The 24745-nt window shown below is 42.6% G+C and overlaps 1 protein-coding gene across 1 annotated transcript; it reads left to right on the forward strand.

Moving 5' to 3' along the window:
• Positions 1-671: 671 nt before the first annotated feature.
• On the forward strand, positions 672-24273 carry Patr-1 (Protein associated with topo II related - 1). Its single transcript, XM_080277169.1, has 11 exons — positions 672-744; positions 5738-5929; positions 6745-7164; positions 7455-7668; positions 10131-10542; positions 11468-11687; positions 12010-12153; positions 16274-16402; positions 17754-17930; positions 22370-22630; positions 23372-24273. The coding sequence occupies exons 1-11, from the start codon at positions 703-705 to the stop codon at positions 23699-23701; spliced, it is 2541 nt and encodes an 846-aa protein (XP_080133295.1). The 5' UTR covers positions 672-702; the 3' UTR covers positions 23702-24273.
• The last annotated feature ends 472 nt before the right edge of the window (positions 24274-24745 follow it).

Raw genomic sequence — 24745 nt, forward strand, 5'->3', positions numbered from 1 at the left:
TATATATATATATATATATATATATATATACTGTATATATATATATATATATATATATATATATATATATATATATATATATATATATATATACTGTACTGTATATATATATATATATATATATATATATATATATATATATATATATATATATATATATATATATATATATACTGTACTGTATATATATATATATATATATATATATATATATTCTGAACTTTGTTTCACAGCAAAACTCCATGAAAAATTTGGGCTTGGTAACTCCCTGCCAGACCCGAAGTTCCCACAGTTTACAAATATGCAGCCATACCTCTGTTCACTTCGTAAACTTGACAATCGACCTGTATGTGACAAGCTCATCACCAAGGGACCTTTTAATGAAAAATAGAATTGAGACCTCCTCTCGGCTTCAAAATGCTTATTTATGTTTTACATAAAGGATCGAATTCTGAAGTACATCGTCAAAGCAATCTGACAAGTCTTATAAAAATATATCGCCTGTCTACTGTAAGAGACAGCGAATTTGAAAAAATACACAATGTTCCGGAACAGTAAATTACAATTAGTATTGTTTTTATTGTACCGTATCTCTGCATACTGTGATAATAATATTGAATCAAAATAAAGCAGTGGGGGTCATTTCTAAATATTGGAACCAGATGGTGCTGGAAACCATGACCCGGTATTGGAGAAAGTACTATGGATTCGGACAGTTTCTTCGAATTTGACGCTTCGATCCCGGTAAGAGACGTTAAATAATATGTTAGAACTCTCAACAAGTTATTAATGCGCTTATTTTTTTAGGTTTTCGGAAAATAATCTTCATTAGCGGTGAGATATGGTTGAGATAAGATGAGCCTTGCGTGCGATCTTGAACTATTCCTACCTTCTCTTTATTTAGCTCTGGGTCACCAAAATGTAATCAGGTGACCACTTTTGTATTTGAGAATATGGTATGAGGATAGTAAATGATTTATGATATGTGACCAAAATGCTAGAAGTTGCAGAATGTAGAGGAAGTGGCTGAAAGTGGTCAAAACAAGTAAATTTTGTGACGTGATGTAACACATCCATTTCCACCATCCTTAAAGTAACTTCGCAAATAAAATGCAACATTTTAATTTTAACTTTCAGACACATGAACATGACGAAGTATTATTGAGGTTTTGGGCTGGCATTTTTCATGTTCATACCTACAAGAAATGCATGTAGAGATGGTAAAGGTTCTGTCTTGTTTAACCAGTTGAGTGCCTTAACTCGATGTGGCCATTGTTTTATAGCCATAATTCACCTTGGCTTTCAGTGAGGATTTGGTTTAATTTTCCCTTCATCCAAAAGGAATAATTTTCTTGCCATTGTGAGTGTTAAAGTACTGTCAGTGATGGCAGACCAATACCATTCAAGCTTGCTAACAACTTTACCATAACTACTTCAGAGTTGGATAATCTTAGACTAAGTGAGGATCTCAGAAGCTTAGAGGAGTAGATTTCTAGATGGTAGCTGAGGTCTCATCCAGAAAAATAGACATTTTCATATAGGCAGGAAGTGTGATCATGATTGGAGGTATCAACAAGATACCAAAGTGCTTCATATGGAATTGGAGAAGGACATTGGAGTTGTAATAGATTCTAACCTGAAATTTAAACATTTATTGGAAAAAGTTAATAAGGCTAATGTGGTGATGATAGTGATCAGAAGAACTTTTCAATGTCTTGATGTTGGATCTTTGTCTCACTCTTCAAATCAGTGGTTTGTTCTTAGCTACTTTGATCTTTTTTCTGTATAATATGGCAACCTTATTCAAAGGTCTCAACAGAAAAAATGGAGTCGCTCCAGCAGAGAGCCACTAAGCAACTTCCTGGAATGAAGTACCTCCCCTGCCCAGAAAGACTTAAAAAGATTGGATTGCCTAGTTGGAGGTACTGAATGTTGCGAGCAGATATGACAGAAATATGCAAAGTGCTTCATGGTTTCTGTGATCAAACAGGTTGCGACATCATAAATCTGAGGAAGGGTACCACTCAACTAATGGGTACCAGAGGTCACTGTCTCAGGTTATACCTGAAACCAGCACACATGACAAAGAGAAGAGAATTTTTCGTTTTGAGAACTACACGGTATGAAAACTTGGAATACTTAACCAGAGGAAACGGTAGAAGCAGTAAGCCTCAATAGTTTTAAAAATAAATTAGATTGTTGATTGAACCACCTTGATAATTTCAAAGCTGAACCCAGCAGTATCGGATAAGTAACAGAGACTTCTGAGTCTAGCATAGAGGAACCATAAAGATCCTGCACTGGAAATCAACTCTAGGTAAGTCCATCTATCTATCTATTGCCAGACGCCTCAATCCCGTTTAGGGTGGCCACAAACAAATCGCCTCCACGTCACCCTGTCCCCCGCCATTTCACTGCCCTGCTTCCAACTCACACCCCCCTCTCTCATAGACCTCTCCACCCTATCCCTCCATCTCATCCTCGGCCTCCCCCTCCCTCTTCCCCCCTCCACCTCACTCACAGACACTCTCTTCGTCAGTCTTTCACCCTCCATCCTCTCCACATGGCCAAACCACCTCAGTGTGTTCCTCATAATGCTTCCTATCACATCCACACCACAACACTCCTTTATATCCTCATTCGTCAGCCTGTCTCTCCATGTGACTCCACAGGCTCCGTTTAAATAACTCATTTCCACTGCTCTCACTCTTGACTTGTGTCCTTCCAACAACGTCCAAGCTTCACTTCCATACGTTAGAGTTGGTATCACAATACTGTTATGTAGTAACTTTTTCACTTCCATGCTCACTTCCCTGTTTCTTATCACTGCTTTCAAGGAACCAGCAACCTTTCTTCCCTGCTGTACCCTTTCAAGCACTTCACCCTCCAAACCTCCATCCTTACTCATCACACTACCCAAGTACCATACTTAAACATACTCACATTTACCAATTCCTCACCATCCAACCTCACTGTACATTCACTGACTTCACCTCTCTCAAAGACCATCACTTTACTCTTCCCTACATTCACCTTTAGATTCCGTTTCTTACACACTCTCCCAAACTCATCCACCAAGCCTTGCAGCTCCTCTTTGTCTTCACTCAACAACACAGTATCATCTGCAAACAACAGTACAGGGAGTTTCCAAACACTGTCCTCTCTCACCAGGGCCACTCCAACATCCATCTAGGTAAGTGAGGAAGTAAATTGGTATCTGCTATTTAGGGATTTATGGATGTAATTTGTGTGTTCAGTATTATTGCAGTTTCAGACAGTTACACCCTTCACTTAGGCTAGTTAGGTTAGTTTAAGTTAGTTTAGTTTATCTGTTAGGGTAGTTAGGTTTGATCAGGTAGGTTAGTTTAATTAGAGTAACTTAGTTGGTTAAGGTTAGATTAGGTTAGAAATAAAATCAGAATACCTTGACTGACTAAAAATGCAAATTTACCATATGTTCATTTGGTAAATACTTTGTTCATAATAAAGTTTGATATATCTAATGAGCTTTTTGACAATAATTGAATTAGGGGATCTTCTCTATTGCTTTGATATTGCAGTACTGTATTTTCTTTCCAGCCCGCATATAATCGATCATGGTATTTGGGAGCGTTGAGTAGTTGGATCTCATCGGTTCATACACCATTTCTTCTGTGATACTTCTGCTGGAAGTAGGGGGCCAGAATAGCTCAGTGGTAGCACTTGCACATCATGACCGTAGGTTAGCAGTTTGAGCCCACAGCAGGGTAGCGTCTTTCTGTTTAGAGATGCAGCGGTCTCCCTGAGGATCTCTCTTTGCCCTGTAGAGCTGTATGGTCCATTGGTCCTAGCTTGGGGGATTCACCAACCCTTCTTTTGGAAGTCAGTAATAATGGAGTTGTAACATACTGTATTTAAATATTGCCAGTTAGTGACCTGAACAAGAGTCATGCAGTTAACTTTAGCCAGTCATCTAGGTGCCCAGCAACTCAATTTTCGTGTAGCCTCTGTGAGCAGCAGGCAGTCTTTGATTCCTGCTCTTGATTTTTAGGAATGCTAGGCTGAGAAGTAAGGCAAGTTAGGAATTTTGGGGGTTAGGACAGAAGTACTTGGGGTCTTGGTTGATTAAGTGGGGTGAGGGTAGGTTAATTCAGCAGTTCTGAAACTTGGCCCCATCCCCTGTGTTTTCAGAGTGCATGTACTGTATTTGCTTGAAACCCGTGTCAAAAGAAAGTTCTGATCTGTAAAACTCCATTTTTTCAAAGCAGAATCACAACAATAATTACCGGTACTGGTATCTGAAATAGCACAGTAAAATGCTTATTAGCTATTTAATTTACTCATTAGCTATAATGGTCAGTTATATACAGGCAGTTTCTTAAATCAACTGATAGCTCATTTATTGGTAATCCTTAAGGAAACACAGGACCACCTAAAAAAAAAATAATAATAACTTTGAATTGATTGAGTGACTTTATGAAAGTGCGCAGAGGTGCACTTTTGAGTCAGAAGAGAAACTGTTAATAAACAAGGATATTATTATACTGTATGTGATGAATTGGGTTAGTAACTTTTTAGCAGCATAAGTAAGTTAATCAGCCAGTACAGTACTGTTCAGTATTTTGTCCTCGGCAGTGACATTTTGTATCCTAAGGGTATGTGTACCCTTGATTAAGAATTGTTTTGTATTGTTTTCGAAGGCTCCAACTTGCTTGCGTGCATTGGCCTTGGTTTTCTAATGGCGGCCCTCCATGCTGCTCGATCTCTAGCGGCCTCCATATTCAGTCCCTTATCCCTGAGGTCACGCTCAGTGACCTCATCCCAGGTCTTTTTCGGTCTGCCTCTCGCAACCCTACCCCTAACACTAACACTTCTTGCTTTTTGCTCCCAAAATACTACCATTCCCCATCCAGTACACATGCCCAAACCACCTCAATCTGCCTTTCCTCATCACAGCATTAATATGGTACATTTCAGTCCCATTGGGTTCATTTGTCTAGTAATCAAGGAGACTGCTGGAAAGCAATACGTTCATATGATGGCACTGTTATAACCTTGTAACTCCAGTGCCCAGTTGTACAAACATTCCTCATCTTCCTTCCCGTCCTCCAAAAGAAGAATGGTGAACAGCACAAGGAAGATAACTAGAGTTTGCAGTCTACTAGGTTCACATTTCGGAAACTGAGACTATTCACTTTTCCTATGAACCTGGGGCAACAGTTACAGGCACTACAGCCTTGGAAACTTATTCATGCAACCATGGTCCAATATTCATGTTGTGAGAGTCTGGTTAGTACTTGGATGGGTGACCACCTGGGAACACCAGATGCTGTTAGCATCCCTACGTGTCAAGTGGGGTTGGTGGAGGATTAGTACCCCTCCCTGTAAAACAATTAACTCTAAGCCGTTGGCCACCCCGTTTGGGATACATGGCGTCTGGCAATGAATGAATGAATGAATGAGAGAAGCCCAGCTCCACAAATGAAAACAAACTGACTATCACAAACCAGTAGGATGTCCCCCCCCCCCTTTCATATGAAAATACCGACTATTCCATTGGGTTGGGCCAAGAATTTTAAAAGCATGAATTATTAGGGAGGGGATCTGTGTCTCATTTTATTAAACACACTTGAGGGTTTCCCTAATTTTGTGCTTTCCTTTTTACTTACTACTGAGTCCTGACTACTCACAGACAACATTAGTGGGAAACAAGGCTAGAATATTGACAATGATGTTAGTTGGCATCTACTTTTTGCAGCCAGACGATGGAGGGCTGGAGGTGGCCGGGCTGACGGAGGATGAGGAGTATGATGCGCTGAATGATGAGACGTTTGGGTCTGCTGCAGTGGATGGGGACTGGGAGGAGAGTCATGAGCAGCTGGTCTCTCTGACTGAGGCCAGACGGCAAAGGGGAATCGAGCCTGGACACCATCAAGACCCAGCCCACGAGGTGAGTTGTGTCATAACTCCACCTGTGTAGGGACATATTACAGTATTCTTGTTGCCACCAGGATGAGGTGGGGGAATGTGGGGGAGTGGTTTATGAGTGGGGGGGGAGCAGAGGACAGTTTGACATGAAGACCATTCATTTGTGCCCTCCTCTTGTTGGAGTACAGTAGATAGATAGTTATCACCAGATGATTTTGTGTAGTTCAGGAGAAACCAATATCAGTAAGTCCTAATATGTCATGGATGTCACCGGCATTGCAAATTGCCGGAAATGGCTGATCAGCTGTGTAGGTAGCAATGGGAGTTTTTTTTTTTTTTTTTTTTTTTTTTTTTAATGTGGACACAGCACAAAAAATGATTGTCAAAAAAAAGGCTGCTTATAACATGGATGCATGTAATCTCCATCTCCATTAATGTCATCAGTGCAGTTACTGGTATGAATTTCATTTACCTGTAGTCATCTGATAATTTGTTTCATTTCGTTTTCTTTATAAAAGGCTTCAACTTGCTTGCATGCATCAGCCTGTGTCGTTCAGTGGTGGTTCTCCATGCTGCACGATCCCTGGCAACCTCCCTATATAGTTCCTTGTCCCTGAGATCAATTTATATGGAAGCCTCTTGTAGCTAATGAAGGAATTGAAAGGGAGTTAGAGGCACTTTGTGGAGTAGGAATATTGTCAGACATTGCTTGAATAGACTGAAGATTAATGACAGTACTTATATGGAAAGGTAATGTAATGGCAGTCATGTATATTACATGAAAGTGTGTGTGTGAGGTAGAAACAGTTATTTATATGTATTTTATATTGATTTTAGGATGATGGGGGTCTCCTGGGAGAGCTGAGAAACCTTAGGCTGAGTGGATATGATGGTCATGATGGCAACATCAGTGGTGGTGGTGTCAGTGCCCCCATTGGTATCGTGGGCTACCCCAGCAGCCATGCCTCACTGCTGGGAGGGGCTGACCTGCCTGGTTCACCCTCGGGCAGTATCTGGACTCCCTCCCCTGGGGTGGATAAGCTGCGCCCTGTCACCCACTCCGCCCCGCCCCCGTCCTCCAACAGCCTTGGCCGAAGCTTGGGCCCTCTCCCTGGCCTTGGCCCCCCCCAGTCACAGCACCAGCCTTCTATGACCCCCACCCCCATGGGCCTCCCCACCATCAAGACTGTAGCTGAGCTAGAGGAGGAGCTGAAGCTCCAACATGCACATAATCAGCCCTCATCACTACACCTTAATGTGAGACCCACCACAACACCTTATTGGACTCTCTCTGCTGTGTTTGTAGTCTTAACCTTGCTGTTTATGAATTTATGTACCAGTATGTGCTTGGGGCATTTTGGTGTTCCCTAGCTTTTATTTATTTATTAAATTTTTTCTGGGATTTCCCCCCCCCCCCCTTGGATTTGTATTCCCAGTGAGATGAAAGAAAAGACCCCAGGCTTTAGATCTCCCTACCCCATGTGGAAAAAAAAAATGATAATAATTGTGAATTATATCTTGCATTCATTCTGACTTCCCATGTTCAGGCATTGAGAGCAGAGGACCTAGAGAGGGAACTTGCCCGTCAGTCAGTGAGCAAACCACAGCTACCACCAGGTGGTGGGTTGGGGCTGGGTGGTGGTCTTGGCCATCAGGCAGGTCCACAATTTAACCAGCAGCGGCCTGGCCCATTCAACCCTGCCCTCCCTGGCCCTCACCCACACCTCAGTAGACCTTTCCAAAGATCACCCATGAACCAAGGTAAGCTGTAACATGAGCTAATTATAGAGCTTTGAATTTGGCAATTTTTTCAACATCTAAATTAGTGTGTTGCAGATACATGGTACTAACAAGTATTTACATGGTATTGATTACCTGGAAGGAAAGTATTAGACATCTTACCAGTATACAGATTACAGTTAGGTTACAATCATTATTATAATCCTTCATTAGCTGCATGGTACTCAGATTATTACAAATTGTGATGCATGAAGCAAACAGGAAGAGTATGCCCAAAATTTATATCAATATACCATAAGTTTTGTGCTTGATAATCATGATAGTATGTGTAATTTTTTTTTTTCCTTGCTAGGTTTTTTGAGCTATATTTTTAGCTTGGTGATCTAAACAGTACTTTGCATGGTGCAGTAGACCCTCATTATAATCAACCCCAGTATAGCAGATATCAGATTCAACAGACACAACGAAGGCCACCAAACTTCCGTCGGTTATAACAGTGTTCGTTCAATAGGGCAGAGTGGGTTGCAGTACATGTTTCCTACTTTATTTTTATTTTTTTTTCACTCCAGCCTTACCTGAAATAGCCATCTCCCCATCATGATTGCTGAACTGTAATAACAGACTGTAGTAATGCTGTACTAGGTATGAAAAAGTGCTATGGCAAGGATGTGAAACAAGCTGCAAAAGGACAAAATTATGCAGGTGGGGAAGGAAACAGGTGTGTCTGGGCTGACTGCTGAAATGTTGAAAGCCTCAGGAGGTATAGGCATAAGGTAATTCGCTGACCTGAAAAATACAATTATATAGTGTGTTGTTCCAGGTGATTGGCTGAAGAATGTAATTGTTAATGTGTACAAGGGGAAGGGTGATGCTGTGGAAAGAGGAAATTATAGGGGCATAAAGCTTTCAGACCAGATAACGAAGGTTATGGAGAGTTCTAGAAGGTATGATTAGAGAAAGAGTGAATACTGATGAGATGCAGTTTGGGTTTATGCCAGGCAAAGGGACCACTGATGCCATATTCATTGTTTGACAGCTTCAGGAAAAGTACTGTATATAGGAAAGAAGAGGGAACTGTACTTTGTTTCTGTTGATTTGAGAAGGCCTTTGACAGAGTCTCTAGAAAGTTGGTGAAGTGGGCAATGAGAAAGCTTGGGATCGAGGAGTAGTTGGTTAGGATGGTTATGGCCATGTTTGTGGGTGTGCTCACCCAGGTAAAGGTGAATGGAGATTTGCATGATGAGTTTTTCGTGAATGTTGGTGTGCACCAGGGATCAGTTTTAATTCCCATATTGTTTATCTTGGTACTTGAAGCCCTGTCATGCGACCTCAGAAATGGATTCTCGTGGGAGATGTTGTATGCGGATGATTTGTTGTTGATTTCTGAGAATGAAAAGGAGGCAGAGGAAAGATTTAGGAAGTGGAGAGATGGTATGGGACACAAGGGCTTAAGAGTAAATGAAGATCAAAGTGATGATATCTAGGGCTGGTGGTGGTACTGTCAAAGAAGAGGGAGAGTGGCCATGTGCGATTTGCCACAAGGGCGTGAGAAGTACAGTAGTTCCATCTTGTGCAGTGTCTATGATAAGTGGGTGCATAAGAGATGTAGTGGTACTGGAGGTAGACTGTCAGATAATGCTGATTTTATGAGAGCATGTGGAGATTGTCAGGCATGAAAGGATTGGTCTTGCTGGTGAGTCTCTTGAGAGTGTGGAAGAATTTTGTTATTTGGGAGACATGCTGGAGGTGAGGAGTGGTTGGAACAAGTTCAGGGAGCTGTTGCCTCCTGACAATGAGAGGGCTTTCCTTCCATACTATGGGATCTTTGTATACTGTATGTGTTAGGAGTGTAAAGCTGTATGGTAGTGAGACTTGGAAATAAAGGAAGATGATATTCGCAGGCTGAAACGTACAGAAATGACAGTGATTAAGCAGATGTGCAGTGTGTCCCTGAGCGTGAGTCTGGGAGGGCTAGCTTTACGATGGAAGAGTTGAGGGGTAGGGTGGGACTGGAGTTTATTGGTGTTGTGATGAGGAAAGGTAGATTGAGATGGTTTGGGCATATGGAGAGGATGAGGGATGATGATTGGGTGCAGGAAGTGAGAAGTGTTAGCGTTAGGGGTAGGGTTGCGAGAGGTAGGCCGAAAAAGACCTGGGACGAGGTCACTGAGTGTGACCTCTGGGAAAAGGGACTGAATAGGGAAACTGCCAGAGATCGAGCAGCATGGAGAGCCGCCATTAGGTGACCAACCGACGCATGTATGCATGTTGGAGCCTTAGAAAATGAATGAAGGAACGAATGAATATGTTGTACTCATTTTCAAACATGTTCTTGAATCATTCCCACCTCGGGGGCAACCATCAGATATAACAGACTGTCAGGTCTATCGAACCAGGCTTTCCCCCAGTTAGTCCATTGTAGCAAGGGTCTACTGTGTGTATTTGATTTTTTTGATGATGAGATTGTTATGTTTTGGCAACAGGTAATTATCCAGGAGGTCCCATGCAGCAGCAACAGCAGTTTCCACACCGGCAGCACGTTCAGCAGCAACAACAACAGCAACAGCGGTTTATGAATAGCTTCCCAGGTGGCAGCAGTAACAAAGGAAATGCCACGTTCAACCAGCATCCCCTGCAGCAACACCCTCACCAAGTCAATCACTTCCCCAACCAGCCCCACCACCCTGACAACTTCCCCACCTTCCACCACCAGCACCACACCACCCACCCCCACCACCACAACATCCATTATGGCAACCACCCCCACCAAAACTATCATTACCACAATGCCAGCCACCGTGGGTCTGAGGGAGGCGGTGGCGGGGGCCACTACTTCACCCACAATGGCTATGAGCGAAGGGGGTTTGAACGTCGACCCTACGAGCAGAATAAAGGGTGAGAATGAGTTTGTGTTGAGGAGAATTTGGACCCTGTGAGCAGAATAATAGATGAGATTGATTTTATGTTGGAAAATATTGAACCCCATAAAGAGAATAAAAGGTGATATTGGTCTTACAGTGGAAAGTATTGGACCCCCACAGACAGAGTAAAGTATGAGTTTGAATTAATATTAAGAAGTATTTGAACCTTAAAAGCAGAAATGGTGAGGTTGGTCTTATATTGGAAAGTATTTGGACCCTATGTTTAGACTTAAAGGAGAGATTGGGTGTATATCAAGAAGTATTTAGAACCTACATGCACAAGCTGAGATCAGTCTTAACCTGAGACTGAAGAGTTCATTCCATTAATCCTAGTGTATGGTCCATCTTCATTTTCAGTAAGAATATAGCTACAGCATTGAGAACATAACACGTGACTGTCATATGTTCCTCGTACACTGGTACTCTTAGTTGCCCATTAAATTGAAACTGAAAGATTAGGTAAATTATATGAATCCAGTATGTTAGTATGCTGGAAGAGGAGTGCATGCTTTTGTTTCAGTCGTTAAACTGAATGTAAGAAAATCGTTATCTTGCTACCTTTTTTTCCCACCAAGGGACAGATGAGATAGGATCCAGAAAGTGAGAAAAGTGAGTCATTCACATACCGGTATACCGTAATTCAGATCCCTTGGATGCTGATTCCACCTCACAGGCCAAACCGTCTGCACATGTTATATATATTGGTATTTTTCTCTGTAGGTGCATTTCAGCTACACCTTCCACACTGTATGTTCATTTCAGTTACACCTTCCACTCTGTAGGTTCATTTCAGTTACACCTTCCAGATAGTCACTACCTTTTTGGTCATTCTCGCAGTTTACCGTTAATTTGTATATTTTTTTATTCTGTTATCTCACTGTTGTCCCTTACGGTTGCAGTCAGTATGATCGCAGTGGTGGTGATCGCGGAGGGCGAGACGAGCACAGTGGGGGGAGGACACGACGGGACAGTGAGGCAGAGTGGGAGGAGTGGCACAGGAAGCGTGAACAGGACGAATACTGTGGCCTGATGACACCTAGGGAGAAGGGTTGGCTCAAGTATATACAGGCCATGCAACTACACTCTGACTCACCATACCAAGATGACTACTATTTTGTGGTATGTCATTATGAAAATACTATCTCAGATTTTTAATTCATACTGGTATTTTTGGTAAGAATAATATCATGAATATGTTCAGTGAAATATCAAACTTTTGCCAAACATTGAGAGTAAACTCAAGTTTCACCTAAACATGGAGAGAAAACTCAAACTTTCACAGAAGTAATGAGTGCAAATATATCACGTTTTACCTTGACATCAAGAATGATAACTTGCAGCGATTATCATTAGCAGTTCATAGATGTCCTACTTCAGCAGTTCACTTCTCTTGTCTCTGGATCCTACCCAATCAGTAACAGTAGTTCACTTTCCACAACAGATGCATAGTGTGAAGCAGCAACGCAAGCGTGAGGAGGAAGTCATAGAAATAGACGGACTGCAGCTGTTGTTGCCAGACCGGGGCAAGGAAGGTGGCCGGGAATACGAGCCGCCCCGCCTGGAGAATTCACTTGGGAAGCTACAGGTACAGGGGATATCTTTCAGAATGTATGAGTGTGCAGTATTTGAAGTTATGATGACAGTCTGGAACTGGAGTTGTATTTGTACAGTCACCATGTCCAGCCTGAAAAGTAAGAGCTACATTGTGACTTCAGTGCTCATTAGAGTCCTTACCACCTCATCATTATCTCCAGTGCATTGTTTCTCCCTGGAAAACCTGAAGAGGAGAATGGCAATCATAGGCTACTTGTTTTATTTCTGAGTATGAAATGCTATTGTGTTTTGTATGTTATTCATTCCTCCGTGCACTTTCCACTCTTCGCCTCCGATTTTTCCTCTTGCCCACTCCTTTCCCTCCTTCTTCCCCATTAGCTACTTTCTTTCTTGTATCATTTTCCTTGGTAGAGAGTAAGGCAGGAAGGTAGGAGGGATGCCAGAGCTAGGCAGGCTGAAGGGTGACACCAGAGGAAGGCTGTAGAAAGGCAGGATGAGGAGTGAGGCCAGAGGAAGGCAGGATGAGAAGTGAAGGCCAATGATTTGATGGAGATAAGAAACACAGAAAGATAGGGTAGGAAAAGATGCAAAAGGAAAAGGTAGGGTGAGGCAGGGGGAGACTGGAGGGAGGTAGGAGATAGGCGAGCTGAGGGATGAGGCAAGTTGAATGGGGAACAGAGATCCATGGGAAGATGGGGTTGGAGGAAATGAGGCAGGAAATAACAGACTGAGGGATGGGGCTGGTAAGAAGAGACCCTTTGCAAGGCAGAGGTGGAGCATGTGCTCAGGGGGAGATAAGGTGAGCAAGACTGATGGAGAGGGAAAGGGATAAAGCAGAGTGAGATAGGCTAAGCAGGATTGAGGCAGTATGAGATAAACTGGAAGGTTGAGGTAGGCTGAGACAGGATGAGATGTGCAGAGGCAGGATGAAGTAGTCTGAGGCAGATTAATGCTGAGTAAGGCACAGTGAGGCAGTATTAGAAGTATTGTTGCCGGGGTAGGTAGGGTGAAGATTGATGAGGAGGAGTGAGGCAAGGTGAGAGCAGTGTAAGTAGTGAAAATACAGGGAATGAAGTAAGTCTTATGGGAAAGAGGCAGAGATATAGAGCAGAAATTAATCCCTTTTTTAGGAGGTCACTTTATAATTATTGATATTAAATGTACGAGTGGATGGAGTGGTTGGTCAGTGGGGTGTGCCAGCTGATTTAGATGGGAATGGAAATGCTTTGGTGGACACCTGTGCTTGTAAGGGGTTGGCAATAGCCAACACCTACTTTCGTCATAAGATGATCCACCGGTATACATGGAGAGTAATGAGGAGGATGGATGGTGAAGTTGTTGAACGAAAGGCAATGATAGACTATGTGTGTGTGGATGAGCGAATGAGAAGACATGTGTTGGATGCAAGAGTGTGGAGAGGGTGGGGGAATGGAGTCTCGGATCATCACTTAGTGATGGCCAAGGTAGAGCTGCAAAGAAAGTGGTTGAGGAGACGAAGGGGAAGACAGGAGGAAGTAGCTCCTGTGAGAAGAGTGGAGAAATTGCAAGATAGTGAGAAAATGACAGACTATAAGAGCATAGTGGAAGAAAGATTGGGAAGGTATGAGCTAGAGCAGGAAGGGGTGGAAGACGTATGTAAGATATTCACGGAAGAGATAGGCGCTGCGCGTGAGGCGGTTTGTGGAGTGAGGAGGAGATGCAAGGGTGTGCAAGGGACAGCATGGTGGAATGATGAGGTGAAACGAGCTGTGGAACAAAAGAAGAAGGCATATAGTGAATGGTTAGCGAGTAGAGGTAGGGGAGAAGATGAGAGAGAGAAGAGAGGGGTATATGTGAGCAGGAAAAGGGAGGTTAAGAGACTGGTGAAGGAGAGTAAGAAGAGGGTGGATGAAGAGTTTGGGAGGAATCTGAGTGTGAAATGGAGGGAGAGTAAGAAATTGTTTTGGAAGGAGGTAAAGAAAGTAAGGCAGTGTGAAAGGGGAAATAGTAGGGGAGTGAAAGAGAGGAATAGTAGATTGTTGGTGGAGAAGAGAGAGAAATTGAGGAGATGGAAGGAGCACTTTGAGGATTTGTTGAATGTAGAGAGTGAGAGCAGTGCGAGTATAAGTGGTTGGGGAATGGCTGGGAGAAGAAGAGATGAGAGGAGGGAGGAAGAGATCAGTAGTGCGGAAGTAGTGGAAGCGATGCAGAAGATTAAATTGGGAAAGACCCCAGGAATTGCTAGAGTGTTTGGTGAAATGCTTAGGTATGGGGGTGAGATTGTTGTGGAGTGGATATGGAAGTTGTGTAGATTGGCTTGGGAAGAGGGAAGGGTTCCAGAGGACTGGAAATCAGGTATAATTGTTCCTTTATACAAAGGAAAAGGGGAGAGAGAAGTATGTGGTAACCATAGGGGTATTTGCCTTCTTAGTGTGACTGGTAAAATATATGGTAGAATACTCATTGATAGGGTTAGGCATATGACAGAGGAGCTAGTTGGAGAAGAACAAGGGGGATTTAGGAAGGGAAAAGGGTGTGTAGATCAGATATTTGTTCTAAGTTGTTTAGTGGAGAAGTATCTAGAGAAGGGAAGGAAAGTGTATGCTGCCTTCATGGACTTGGAGAAAGCTTATGACAGAATAGATAGGCAAGGTATGTGGAAGGTATTAAGAATATATGGAGTGGAGGGGAAATTGTTGAGTGCTGTGAAGAGTACGTACGAGGGAGCTAGGGCTACGGTGCGAGTGGATGGTGAGCTGAGTGAGTTCTCTGATCTCAGTGTGGGACTGAAGCAGGGTTGTGTGATGTCTCCATGGCTGTTTAATATATACATGGATGGGGTTGTAAAGGAGGTGCAGGGTAGGGCAGTGGATGTGGGGGTGGCTCTAATGAATGAGGGTGAGATTTGGAAGCTTCCGGTGTTGCTGTTTTCTGATGATACAGTACTGTTGAGTGAAGATGAATGGGAGTTGCAAGGTTTGGTGAATGAATTTGGGACAGTGTGTAGGAGGAGGAATCTGAAAGTTAATGTAAACAAAAGTAAAGTTATGGTGTTTGAGAGGAATGAAGTCACAGAGTGTGCAGTGAGGTTAGATGGTGAGGATATGGAGAATGTGAGTGCATTCAAGTACTTGGGTAGTGTGATGAGTAAGGATGGAACTTTGGGTGATGAAGTGCGTGAAAGGGTACAGCAGGGAAGGAAGGTTGTTGGTACACTGAAAGCAGTGATGAGAAATAGGGAGGTGAGTATGGAAGTTAAGAAGTCACTGCATGATAGTATTATGATCCCTACCCTGACGTATGGAAGCGAGGCATGGACCTTGCAAGAGGGGAACAAGTCAAGAGTGAGAGCAGTGGAAATGAGTTACTTGAGAGGAGCATGTGGAGTGACATGGAGGGACAGCTTGACGAATGAAGAAGTGAAGGAACGCTGTGGGGTGGATGTGGATGTGGTTGAGAAGATTAGGAGAAATACACTGAGGTGGTTTGGACATGTGAAGAGAATGGAGAATGAAAGACTGACTAAGAGGGTGTATATAGGTGAGGTGGAGGGAGGGAGAGGGAGAGGTAGACCGAGGATGAGGTGGAGGGATGGAGTTGAGAGGTATATGAGGGAGGGGGGGGTGAGTTGGGGGGAGGGTAGTCAAATGGTGGGTGACAGAGCGACTTGGAGGCGTTTTGTCTGCGGCCACCCTTTGTGGGATTAGGACATCGGGCTATAGATAGATAAATAGAACTGGTTTAATCAGGTATATAAGAAAACCTTAGCATGGTACTTGTTACTTAACCTCATTTTGTCTGGCTAAGCAGACCCATCAACCATAGTATGAGGCTGTTGCTGTGGGGTCGAACTTCTGGTACAGTGAGGCTGGGTATCCTTGCTGTAAATGTTGGGAATGAGTAACCTTTCCCCAGGCTCCTACACACTTAATTAGGCTAAAAAAGATTGGATGATGGATGAATGGATGGATTCAGAGTGATATAAATAAAATACAAGATATGTAATGTGGAAAATAAGCTACTGTACCAGGGAATAAGATAAAAATCCTTCAACATCAGTATCGTTTGATCCATTTTCACTGTACTGTATAAGTATTCATTTTTGCCAGGAATGTTCTATACTCATCTACCAGTAATGTTCTGTGACATGAAATGTACTGCTTGTGATACAGGTTGTGAGCGTCAATGCCCCCCGCAAGATCATTGACCTGCAGGTGGTTCATTTGGACCCGTCCCACCCCACCACACCTCTTCAGCGTGAGATGAGACGACACAGACACCTACTCCTCTATATCGAAAAGGTATGTAGACTATGCTTTACTGCTTCCAGTGCAGTAACGTATTCATTTTCATTCATCATCTAATGCCCCATGAGGAGCATAGGAGCTAGGGGCTAGGCAAGTTGGTCCTGACATTTAAGATCAGAGTGACCAACCTCACTCATCCTGCAGTGGCATTACATGTGCAATAAACCCCAGGCACCCCTAGGATATAAACCTACACTGGCTCAATCCGATTGGAGCAACTTAATTACCCATTAAACCACCAGGTGCCATAGTTTGGTTATATGGTGACCATCCAGCATAGTAAATGGTTTCCTGGTTTACAGGAAACCATTTGGCTTGTCACTTAGTGTAGAGTCAACCATAGACAGAAGGAAGAGGAAAGAATGATGGAAAGAAAGACAGAAGAGGAAGGGAGGAAAGAAGGAAGAAGCTATTTCTCTACTATGCCACCATATCTTCTGCATTACAGTGGCATAGCCTTGAATGCATGTTTATTAACAGGGCTCTTGCTAACTGCCGATGGTTGTGACCATTTGGCTCCTAGGGTTTCAGATTTATGAGCCAAATAAATTTTTAGTAGCCAAACTAACTACAAGCCGAAATATTTTACAAGCAATAAATATATTTATTTATTTATTTACACGTCTATTTTTAAACATTCACAGTGGCGACAAGGAAAGACTTAATAATCTATCACAACGTGCTTTTTTGTTCGTTTAAGTGAGATTTATTTATTTTGTAGTTTACTGGATTTTGAAGAGGATGTATTTTCTCCGCGCCAAAAGACGACTTGCATGTAAAATTTGTTCGCCGAAGGGAAAAAGTACTCACATTTGCGAGCTGTGGCTCACCAAACAAGAGCCCTGATTAACATGCTATCAGTTGGTAAGATGGAATTGAGAACTTTGAAGACATGTTAGTTTCAGGTTCTCAAAATATAACCTTACAAATGCAGTAGTATGTAGTCAAGCAGGGTTTTTTTTTTTTTTTTTTTTTTTTTTTTTTTTTTTTTGATGTGGAGTCCTTAAAGTGTCCCAGAACTGTTTCTCTTTTTTTCATGTATATGATATTGCAGTATTGCCATTTGACATTTTTTCTTGTGTACATGGAGTTGGGAGGCATAGAGTATATATCTGAGCAAGGAAAGATGGGGTAATATAGAAGCACATGTACACTGCTTTTTTTTTTTTTTTTTTTTTTTTTTTTTTTTTGTGAATGTTCCATTCTGATCAGATGATACTATGAAGGGTAGTGAGTGAAAAATTGTTAAATGCCATAATTTTTGCAGTATTATGTAATATAGGGATACTGTTTAAGAGTACAGTATACAGTATTATTTACCTGTACTTGTTTTGTATATGTGCAGTTGTTTAATATAATGATGGAGCTTGATGACCTTGAGCGTAAGATCCGGCACCTGCCTGACTGCCCCACCCGGGACCTCTTCAAGTCCAAATCCCGTATGTTGGCTACACGGCTTTGGAATAACGTCACTGGGACGCCAGACCGCCTCATACAACTCCTGTGTGTAAGGAAAGGCAAGGTATGTCATCAGCGGAAATCTGTGTATAACGAAGCAACTGTGTTCTGTGGTCAGTGTTTACCATATTCAGGTGATATGTTCAGAACACATTATCATAACATTTTCCATGCAGATGATACTGTGAAATGGGGGAACTGGCAAATCAGCATTACATATATATCAGTGAAAATATTAGGCTAAATTTGTGTTAATAACTGCAGAGATAGTAGCAAAAGTAAACATAAGAAAGGCAGCTTACAATAAAGACTCTGTTACATTGGCAACAACAACATGTTTTTCATTTATTCTTGGACAAATCCTTCAGTTTAGATGAGCCAGCCTTATATTGAAAGGTAGTAGATGGATGGCTACCATCAGCCTGAGGTAGTATATCCATCATAAGAGTGAAGCATAACTGTATGTTAGCAACTTGCCACACAGCTGTCACTCTGAGGCAGGAAACACTGAACCAGAATTACATATATATATATATAAATATATACCTTACCCTGCCCTTGTGTGGGAAAGGAGGTCCGGATGATGATATATATATATATATATATATATATATATATATATACTGTATATACACACACACACACACACACACACACACATCATTTAATCCTGTTTTACTCCATGAGGAGCGTAGGTGCCCGGGGTTAGGCAAGTTGGTCGTGACATTTAAGATGAGAGTGACCAGCCTCACTCATCCCTGAGTGGCATTACATGAGCAATAAACCCCAACCATCCCTTGGATATAAACCTGTACCAGCTCACATAGAGTCAGATTCTAGGTCGAGACTATTAATTGCTCAAATCTAAATACACATCTTGTACTTTTTACATTCCAACAGTTTCCAATAAACTGTTAGAAAGTAAGTAGCTTGTTTTCACACTTCTTTTAACTTCCCATTCATACAGCAGCTGTACCATGACCTACCTCAGAATGGGGATTCTTCAGGAAGTAATACCGCATCATTTGAATGTATGTATGTCTATCTATCTATATACCTAGGCTGCTTCCCCCAAGGAAAGGGAGGTAGCCGAGACAGGACGACTCACTCTCCATTTACTCATCCATTCAAACACATTCATTCGCATCTTAGCCCCAAAGGGGAGAACGGACAGATCCTCACCGCATCACACCGCACAAGGGTCAACTGCGCAATGCAAGCAGTGACATCCACAGCAGGGCCCGACAGCAGAACTGGTTTACCCCTGCCACATCATAACAGACCCATCCCCTTACCCACACCTGACCTGACTAGCTGATCAGACCAAATGCGGGAGAATATCCCCTCAGGGCTGCGTCATCACTTATTCATTCACAATTTCTCTCCATTTATTTCTGTCACGCACAGCCACTCTTCCTTGCTCAACAGACATCCCTCTCGCATCCAGCGCTCTCTTCACACTGTCCATCCATCCTATTCGTGGTCTTCCTCTCAGTCTTACACCTCTCACATCAGATCTAGTTATCTTTTTCACCAATCGCTCATTATCCATTCTCTCCATATGCCCAAACCATTGCAACACCCTCTGCTCAACTCTACCAGCCATCTCCCGAACAACTCCAGTTCTCCTTCGCACTTCATCATTTCGCACTCGATCCATACGCGTCACTCCACACATACTCCTCAGACATCTCATATCCATTACATTCAAACTTTTCCTCTCTGCTACACCCATATTCCATGTTTCAGCCCCATATAATGCAGTCGGTACCACAACACCCTCATACAGCCTTCTCTTTACATCCATTCTAAGCGAACGACATTTAAACACTTTTTTCATTCCTCCCAGCACCTTTCCTACTTCATTTATTCTAAACTTCACTTCTGCATCTATTCTTCCATCCACAGCAACATGTGACCCTAGATATTTAAAACAATCTACCTCCTCAAGCAACTCACCATTCAAATCTATATTCATTCCCCTACCATCTATCAACCTCGTACACTTCATCACTTTACTCTTATTCTCATTTACTTTCAATTTCCTCCTTTCACACACCCTTCCAAACTCCTCTACCAACTGTCTCAATCTCTCCTCTGAATCAGTCACCAGTGCAGTATCATCTGCAAACAGCAGCTGCTTCAGATTCCACTCTCCTCCATCAACATTTACCAGACTCAGACCACCTAAAACTCTTGCATTCACCTCCCTTACAACACCATCCATGTAAATATTAAACAACCAAGGCGACATCACACATCCCTGTCGCAGCCCCACTCTCACGGGAAACCAATCACTCACAGCATTTCCCACTCTTACACACGCTCTACTATTTACATAAAAACTTTTCACCCCTTGTAGTAACCTACCATCAAGTCCATACAATCTTAAAACAGTCCACAAAGCTTCCCTATCAATTCTATCATACGCTTTCTCTAAATCCATAAATGCCCAAAACACATCCTTGCCTTTCGCTAAATACTTTTCACACACTTGTCTCACAGCAAACACCTGATCAACGCATCCCCTCCCTCTCCTAAAGCCACACTGCTCATCACTAATCACTCCCTCTGTACCCTCTCTAACTCTCATAATTAACACTCTACCATACACTTTACCTACAACACTCAACAGACTTATACCCCTAAAGCTAGTACATTCATACTTATCACCCTTGTCTTTATACAACGGGACCACACAAGCACTTGCCCAGTCAATTGGCACCATACCTTTCTCAAAGCACACATTCAACAATCTTACTAACCAGTCAACAATAGTCACTCCACCACCCTTCAGGCATTCCACAGCACATCCATCCATACCTGCAGCTTTCCCTGTTTTCATCTCCTTTACTGCCTTCTCCACTTCCTCCTTCGTGATCAAAGAATCATTCAACTCTCCCAACACATTTATTCCTTGCACCCTTCTGTCTGCCACAATCTCAGCCACCCTTTCCTCCTCTACATTTAACAATCTTTCAAAATACTCTGCCCATCTCTTCCTTACCGCATCCATCTCAATTAACATCCTTCCATCCTCTGCTTTTACTCGTTCTTCCTTCCCAGACTCTCCCTTTCGCACCCTTTTCACCTCCTTCCAAAACATTTTCTTATTCTGTTGAAAATTCTCTGTCAGCCGCCTACCCCACCTCTCATCTGCTGCCACTTTAGCATCACGCACAGCCCTTCTTGCTCTATTCCTCTTTTCCTTATACCTTTCATATGACATCTCATCCTTCCTCTGCAGCCACACTTCATATGCACGTCTCTTCTCAGCCACAGCCATACTTACTTCCTCGCACCACCATTCACTTCCTTTTCTTACACCACCACCCACACGTCTCACACCACACACCTCTTCTGCATGCCCCACCACAGCACTCTTAAACAACTCCCATTCCTCCTCCACGCTGCCATTTTCCCGATCTTTCACTGAGTTCCACTCATCTTTCAATTTCTCCTGATACTCAATCTTTTTCTCTCTTTTATCCAACTCACTCACTTTCAAAACCTCCCTGCCACACCTAACCCTCCTAGCTCTCACCCATCTCTTACCTACTCTTAACTTTCCCTCCACCAGGTAGTGGTCAGACATACCTCCACCCTCCCCTCTCAGAACTCTCACATCCAATAATGTATGTACTTAAATATAATCCCTCTAGTTTGGACAGGTGTCTTTTGCATTGAATAAATCATATTAGTATATCAAGAATGAAACAAAAAATGATGCCATTGTGTTGAAAAGTTTAACCATGTCAAAATGCTGAAATGAAGACAAGCAGTTTTATGGGTATTTGTAAGGGATGTAGAGGAGTGTAATGGGATGTCTTGAGTCAAGCCTGTAAGTCGTCAAAATGTTTCTCTCTCTCTCTCTCTCTCAACAGCTTTCTAGGCTTGGAGTAATTGGTTCCTTCTCTACATTAATCCCGACATTCCAGGAGTTTTCCTATGTTGCATGCTTCTCCCTATGGGAGAAAAAATTAAAGATACATAAGACTCACCAACTCTTCCTCTTTCAAATGAAAGTATTCCCAAGTCTCCAGGTAGTCCCATCAATGAGCAAAGGATAAGTTAAAGTTCAAAGGGTGGCAGGAAGATGCTTGTGGCTATACATGTCTAGCGGCGTTGCTCCGTGCCCAAAATCGTGACGGTTATACACGTGAACCGATGCGTAGGGGTTAAAAAAGGTGCAGGGTTGGAAAGGGAGGTGGCTTTTTGAATTTTCATATTCAGTAATGCATTTCTCTTAGGGCTGGCAGTCCTAGTTGTAAGCAAAGGTGAGTCATAAAGCTCAGTATCACAAGTAATATGCAGTACCATACTGCTCCTTTAAATTTAGGAAACTGGCAGTTCAACTTCATTGGTAGCAGTGGAAACACTAATTGACAATTTTCTTTAATTTAATAAGGATTTTATATTACCACAGGATACCATAAAAGGCTGCTTGTAATAGGGATTGCCTGCTGCATGTATGTCAAAACTTGGAAAGGTACATTGTTTCAGAGCTTGTTGTCGAGGCTGGCACACTGGTTGGGAGAGAATGAGGCAGTGGTGCTGGTGGGGACACTGGTAACCAACATGCCACTGCTGGCCAAGAAGGACACTCATGACCAACACCTGGCCCTCTTCTGGCCACTGACGGACCGCTTGGTGGCCACAGCTCCCCTTCCTCGCCTTCTGGACCTGGCTTCAGCTCTCACAGCACCCACCACCTCACACACAGCAACGCACAAGACCAGCCTCACTGCTGCTCTCACCAATAAGGTAAACCATGCAGTGGGAAAGGAAGGAAACTGGTGGGGGAGACAGTCCAATTGGGGTACCACTTTAGGTAGCATACAATAACAGTCAGTTCCATTTATTGTATGGAGGAGAGTATGACAAGGGTTTGTCATCAGGAGTGTATGACAAGGGTTTGTCATCCCCTTTTTAACTCAACAGTTGTGAGAGTGAGAGTGCCTAATTGGTTTAGTAGTTATGAAGCTACATGAGGAAGTTGTGCTTATGAAGTTGAGCTAAGACACAAGGGGCTTGAATGGTGAGTGGATGAGTATGTGGCCTTTTTGTTTTCTTTGCTTTCTAGACCCTGCAGCACTCCACCTGCGGCTGCGTAAAAGGGGCATGTTGACAGTGAGACATTGCTTCTTATTACTAAGGTTTGCACATTTCAATCTTGTGATTGTATCTGCCTCGCAGGATAACCTTTTATACTTGAATTCTATTTTATCAGCAGACATTTGGAATGGTTAATAATTTTCTGTTTATCACTGACTTTCTGTGTGGTTTCAGTATGGTGTGATTATTGTACTGATTTTTCAATATGGTGTGAGCCTGGTACTGGCTATGATGTACACTTGATGCTGCTGATAATTCAATATTGTTTGAGCATGGTACTTTCTGACTATGATTTCTGCTTGATGATGATGATATTTCAGTATGGTGTAAGTCTGGTACTGGCTACTGACTGACTTGATGATGATGATGATGGTGGTGGTGGTATTTCAGTATGGCGTGAGCCTGGTACTGGCCATGATGGTACGTGGAGAGCAGGTACACACGTCCCTGATTGAGAACAAGGTGTGGCAAGACTTCTTGGCAGGGGTGGTGGCAGCGCTGGCCTCCCCGACCTCCACCTCAGACACTAGCAAGGTGGAGCTGCCCCAGGCCCTTCCCTTTGTTGCCCTGGCAGCTGCACCCTTCCCCCCGGCACACCACCTCTCCCGCTGCCAACCCCAGCCTGATCCCAGCATAGTGCGGGCAGCTCAGGACAGGATGGCAATGCTTGAGCCTCATAATGTCAGCAAGACCAGGAGTCAAAGCCCTGTCAAGTCTTAACCAGCTAACTCATGTGATTTTTTTTTTTCTTCTCCCTTCAGATGATTTGGAGATTTACCTTGGAATTCTAGGCACTGAAAGTAGCCTTCATTAACTCTAGAGAGATCCTTCCCAGTTTGATTAAATTTGTTTGCAGATGGCGGTAATAAAAGAAAAAGTTTATTCCTGGAGAGAAAATTATGTACTATTCCGGTTTTTAATAGATGATATTCAGCGTAAAGAGAGAAGTCAGGTTTATAAGAGTTTAATGGAGATCATTTGCTACCCCCTATGATTATAAATGGCCTCTCCAAGGCTTAACAAAATCATCTGAAGGTAGCAAGAATAATGATAAAAGTCATTGAATTGAAGGGGTTAATCCAATCCAATATGTTAGCCAGTTGGACAAATAAATCTTTCAGGTTTTATTACATATATTAAATGAAAGGCAGTAAGCTTGGAAATGTTTTGGTGGTGATAACTTGCTCTCTGGTGGCCATGAGGGCTCTTGCATATTTTCGTGCGCTTTGTGTTTACTGTTTTGAACAGTTCTGAATTCTGGGTATCATTGAATCTTTTTTTTTCCCTATCTTTTTTAAAATAAAGTATTTTGAGCATTTTGAGTAATGCTACCAATTAATCCCTTCAATATGATGATGTCGGTTATTTTATTCTGTCACCAGATTATTTTTTTCTCTCTCCAGTTTAGGAGAACCCCAAGGCAGTGGGGGGGTTAACAGAAACTTAAGTCTTGAACCAGTTAAAATTATCTGGAGATGGCAAGAATTTAATGAATACATCTGAGTGAGGGGGTTAAATGTATTTTTGTTGATCACAGCCTCAGGCTCAGTAGGTGATATATTTGTCCACCTACACAGTCCATTTACTTAAGATATGAACCTGTAGAAGTAAACTTTATGAAGGCCTGTTGTCTATAGCAACTTGCTATTGAATGTCACCCACATAAGCTAATGTTTTGTACCATAGAGGAGTGTAGGAGTTATGATTGTATGGTTCAGCCCTTTAATGTGCAGTGGAATGCAGGCTTTATATTTGATGATCATT

The sequence above is a fragment of the Coenobita brevimanus genome, chromosome 69 (assembly GCF_032717465.1).
Source record: "Coenobita brevimanus isolate Jiangsu-jjx chromosome 69, ASM3271746v2, whole genome shotgun sequence".
NCBI lineage: Eukaryota > Metazoa > Arthropoda > Malacostraca > Decapoda > Coenobitidae > Coenobita > Coenobita brevimanus.